Source organism: Frankliniella occidentalis, unplaced genomic scaffold (genome assembly GCF_000697945.3).
Source record: "Frankliniella occidentalis isolate FOCC.00 unplaced genomic scaffold, Focc_3.1 Scaffold173, whole genome shotgun sequence".
Lineage (NCBI taxonomy): Eukaryota > Metazoa > Arthropoda > Insecta > Thysanoptera > Thripidae > Frankliniella > Frankliniella occidentalis.
Genome location: NW_026267299.1, coordinates 202,703 through 206,588, shown reverse-complemented (window position 1 = coordinate 206,588; position 3,886 = coordinate 202,703). Strand labels below are relative to the sequence as shown.

General features: G+C 44.7%; 2 protein-coding genes across 2 annotated transcripts in view; one reads left to right on the top strand and one right to left on the bottom strand.

The window, feature by feature from the left end:
• The window catches only part of LOC113214575 (heat shock 70 kDa protein II-like), a 19,983-nt gene that overhangs the window by 4,190 nt on the left and 11,907 nt on the right, over positions 1–3,886 (top strand). The window contains exons 2-4 of the mRNA XM_026433998.2: positions 317–468; positions 1,880–2,009; positions 3,577–3,824. Of these exons, the coding sequence (XP_026289783.1) occupies positions 317–468; positions 1,880–2,009; positions 3,577–3,824 (530 nt within the window). The remainder of the gene's footprint in view (positions 1–316; positions 469–1,879; positions 2,010–3,576; positions 3,825–3,886) is intronic.
• LOC113214574 (heat shock 70 kDa protein-like) overlaps positions 1–3,886 on the bottom strand; it is a 44,100-nt gene that overhangs the window by 39,447 nt on the left and 767 nt on the right. The gene's annotated exons all lie outside the window — the stretch shown is intronic.

Below are 3,886 nucleotides of genomic sequence, written 5' to 3'. Positions count from 1 at the left end.
TTCGCGGGCTAGAGTTAGCCGGGACCAAAGAAAGGGTTGACATTGCAGTTCCCCCCAGCCTTGAAATTCTTGAAATAACCTTGGAATCCTAGAACATATTTCCGTGTTATCAGAGCCGCCAACTGTTAAACTTACTTCCTGAGATATTGCCAAAGTATCATAAGACCCCTGCCTACCTACAGGGGTTTTGTAGATCATCTTTCCTGTCGTTAAGCGGCTAGTAGACCACAGTAAGAGCACCCTCCCCCCCCCCCTCCTAAAAACGCCCCTGCCCAACCAACGGAACTAACAAGTATTGATACGCACTGGCTTACAGACGCAAAGCGCATGGTTGGAAGAACTTTTAGTCACAAGACTGTGCAGGCAGACTTACCACGTTGGCCTTTCTCGGTTGTCCAGGGAGAAAAGGACAAAATAAGGATACGAGTGACCCACAACGATGCCGAAAAAGAATTTTCACCTGAAGAGGTAAGTGCGTATTGTATATTATTTATTCCTTAACCTTTTGCGAGAAGGCACTGTTCGTGTCGAATCAACGTAAAAGCTCGAGATCTTGAACAGATCTTAAACAATGTGGGATGTTTCCACCTTTTCTCAGGGCTCCGTAACTTATCAGAACACGAACGAACGTTACTCAACGTAACAGAACATATGTCAAATTAAAAGTAATAGTAACCCTTTAATTGTGCAAACTTAGGAAAAAGCACTCTCATCCTGTTACTGATTTTTTTCACCCCTTGTCAGTATTCCTGCTGCGTAAAAACCTTTATAAGCTACTGACATCTGTTTCCATCAGTAATAGGAAATAATTTATTTTTTAATTGCCGACAAGTTTTCCTTTTATCAGTGAGTTACTTACAGCAATATACAGACTAAGTAACAAATTAGTCAGTAATCCTGTTGCATAAAAACCTTTATAAGCTTCTAATAAATAAATCAGTGCTTGTCTAGTGAACCTAAGCTCGCGCTAACGTGGAAGCAGCTGATACGGCCTTATCTTTTTATGAATTTACGTTTCAGTTTTATTAACATGTGAAAAATACTTGTAGGAATTTAGGAACATTTTAAATTAAACATGTTGTACAATTAAAAATTTTAAGGCACACAATGTGGTCATGCTCGTTGGTGACCACAATGTGGTCATTGTGGATAACGATTAAAGCTACCAATCTTACCCCGTTCCTCCTAACAATAATAAATATTTTTATTAGAGCATGACCACTATGCTTCGACGTTAGCGTCAAATAACTAACTTATTTCCAAAGGACTACGGTTAAAGTTACAAGGTAACTTTTACTCTTAAAAATAACGTCGAAGGCAGATAAGTTATAAGTTACGGAGCCCTGCATTTTCTGAGAATATTCCTTGAAACGTGTAAGAAGTTTTCGTCTAGAATGGGAGATCATCTCGCGAGATCGCTCACTACCTAGGCTGCTGGGGACAACCGTTTACCGCGTTCGGCGCTCCCCGACAACCGCTCACCGCATGAGAGGCTCTGAATAACCGTTTAAGTCGCTTTCTTAACGAAAATGTAATATTGATATCATCCGAAAGAGAATTTTCACCCATCTCGAACGATACCAATAGTCGGGAGCGCCAAACGCGGTGAGCTGTTGTCCCCAGCCCCCTACGGCGTGAGCGACTTTAAATAGGGGGTATCGATAAACGACTAATAACTAATAACCAACAACTGACCGTCAACAGCTGTTTCACCTCGTGAAAATTAAGAACGGAGTCCTTTGGCAATTTCTAGTAGTGGCTGAAAGTAAATCTCCGAGAAATCCTAAGGAATTTTTAACAGTGTGCGCGAATGCCACTCAGTTAAACGTGTAATATTCTTGTACATAATAGTGGGCTCATTTCTCACCGGTGTGCGCAGATATCTTCTAAAGTGGTGAAGAAAATGAAAGCAGTCGCTGAGGCATATCTTGGCTACCGTGTAAACCAAGCGGTCATAACTGTACCTGCTTACTTCAACTCGACACAGCGAGATGCCACAAGAAAAGCAGGTAACTACTTCCTATACACTGCTCTGGAAACTGAAGTGCGTATTTGTATGCAGTGCCTCCTGATTGCCGGCATTTATGCAGGAGGTTGTGTGTTCTGGATGTCCAGTACAGTACCGATGTACACGTAGAGCCCTATGATTCAAAGGTATATGCTAACGTGTGTACGTGTGGCACACGCTCTCTACCTCCTGAATACTTGATCATGTAGACACACCCAAAAAATTCATTAAAAAAATAAAATAGAAGGACATATTTGACCTTGGCATTACACATTATTGTTTTCACGGAAATAGTTTTCACTTAATGAAAATTTTACTTAACTCTAACAATATTTTCATTGAGATAAAGACAATTTTCCTTGTAGTTTTTCAAGTTAAAAACAGCGTGGGATCAAGGCATTCCTGCCTTGTTTCGAGGAAATTTTCTGGGTGAACTATTACCTCCTGTGTGGGTATTCAGGAGATACTGCATACATGTGCACATTTGGGTTTCCAGAGTGAAAACTGCGTAATGAGACAGGTTGATCCACTGTGAAAAATCTGTTTCGTACATGTACGATATATTTTGTAATTTACAAATTACAAAATGAGTCGCACATGTACTACAACCAGGGGATAGATACGAGGTGCTCCGGCCGTCCACCATGCGCGCACGCGGCCACGCGCGAGCTGAACAGAGCACTTGCCTGTTTCTTCTCACTTTTGACCGATACGGAGCGCCTCGTTTCTACCCCCTGGTACAACCTCCCACTCTTTCTCGTCATTCGATTCCAAGTCGATGCAATGTTTGAAAGTTTCTCTCAATTGTAATTGTGCGACATCCTCCATGGAAAATCTCGAAAATTTCCCTGTACCCGGTACGACTATTTTGCACAGTGTTAACACTCTAAAAAGTCCAAGGACAGTTCTTGTAATTAGCTACTTACCAAACGTGCCTTGCCAGCATCCACGGCATAAGCATCAACACGAGTTAAATACAGTTGACCACCGGTTTAACAGAATGACTTCTCTATATTATGAATGCACCCTATCCTTTGGCTTGTTTCATCTAAGACGTTTACAACGTAACGGTGTTGAACTAACTTTCTTGCCGTGAACCAGGACCGAGGAGCTCAATTTTACAGCAGCTTTGAGCTGTTAATAGTGATAACCTTCTTTATCAGCACTCTCTACGTGAGAGCAGAATCAGGACCGTTGCGGTTTATTGTGCGGTCGACGATGTAGTAAATACGGCGTCGGTCGGCTCTGAGCTACATATATAAGGGGACCACGAAATGACGGCACATTCGTAGCTCCAGAAGAGCCGCCAGTGGCGCTGGCGTCGACCGATGCCGGGCGAGGGGAGAAGGGACGAGACGAGCAGGGCAACGCTCCCGACCCCTCCCGCCTCCCCTCGCCCGGCATCAGTCGACGCCAGCGCCACTGGTGGCTCTTCTGGAACTACGAATGTGCCGTCATTCCGCGGCCGCCTTTTAGCCCGCTTCCGGCCGGAGAGCCTTCACCGTATTACTACATCGTGGTGCGGTCCTTACATGTTCTGTGTTGATGTTGACTCGCTCTTGTTGCAGGTGCCCTGGCCGGACTGACGGTGCACCGCACGGTGCCGGAGCCCTCTGCGGCCGCCCTAGCCTACGCCATGCAGCAAATGAAGCCCAATGTGACGAAGCGCATCCTGGTGTACGACCTGGGCGGTGGCACGTTTGATGTGACGGTTGCCTCTGTCCGGGGCTGCCATGTGCAGGTCAGAGCAGTCGGTGGCGATTGCCACCTTGGTGGACAGGACTTCGACCAGCGGATCTTCGACCATGTTGCCAAAGTATGCAGCTAGTCTAGTTTATTTCTGTGTGTCCCACCAACTCATCTATTTGCTTTTTAAAA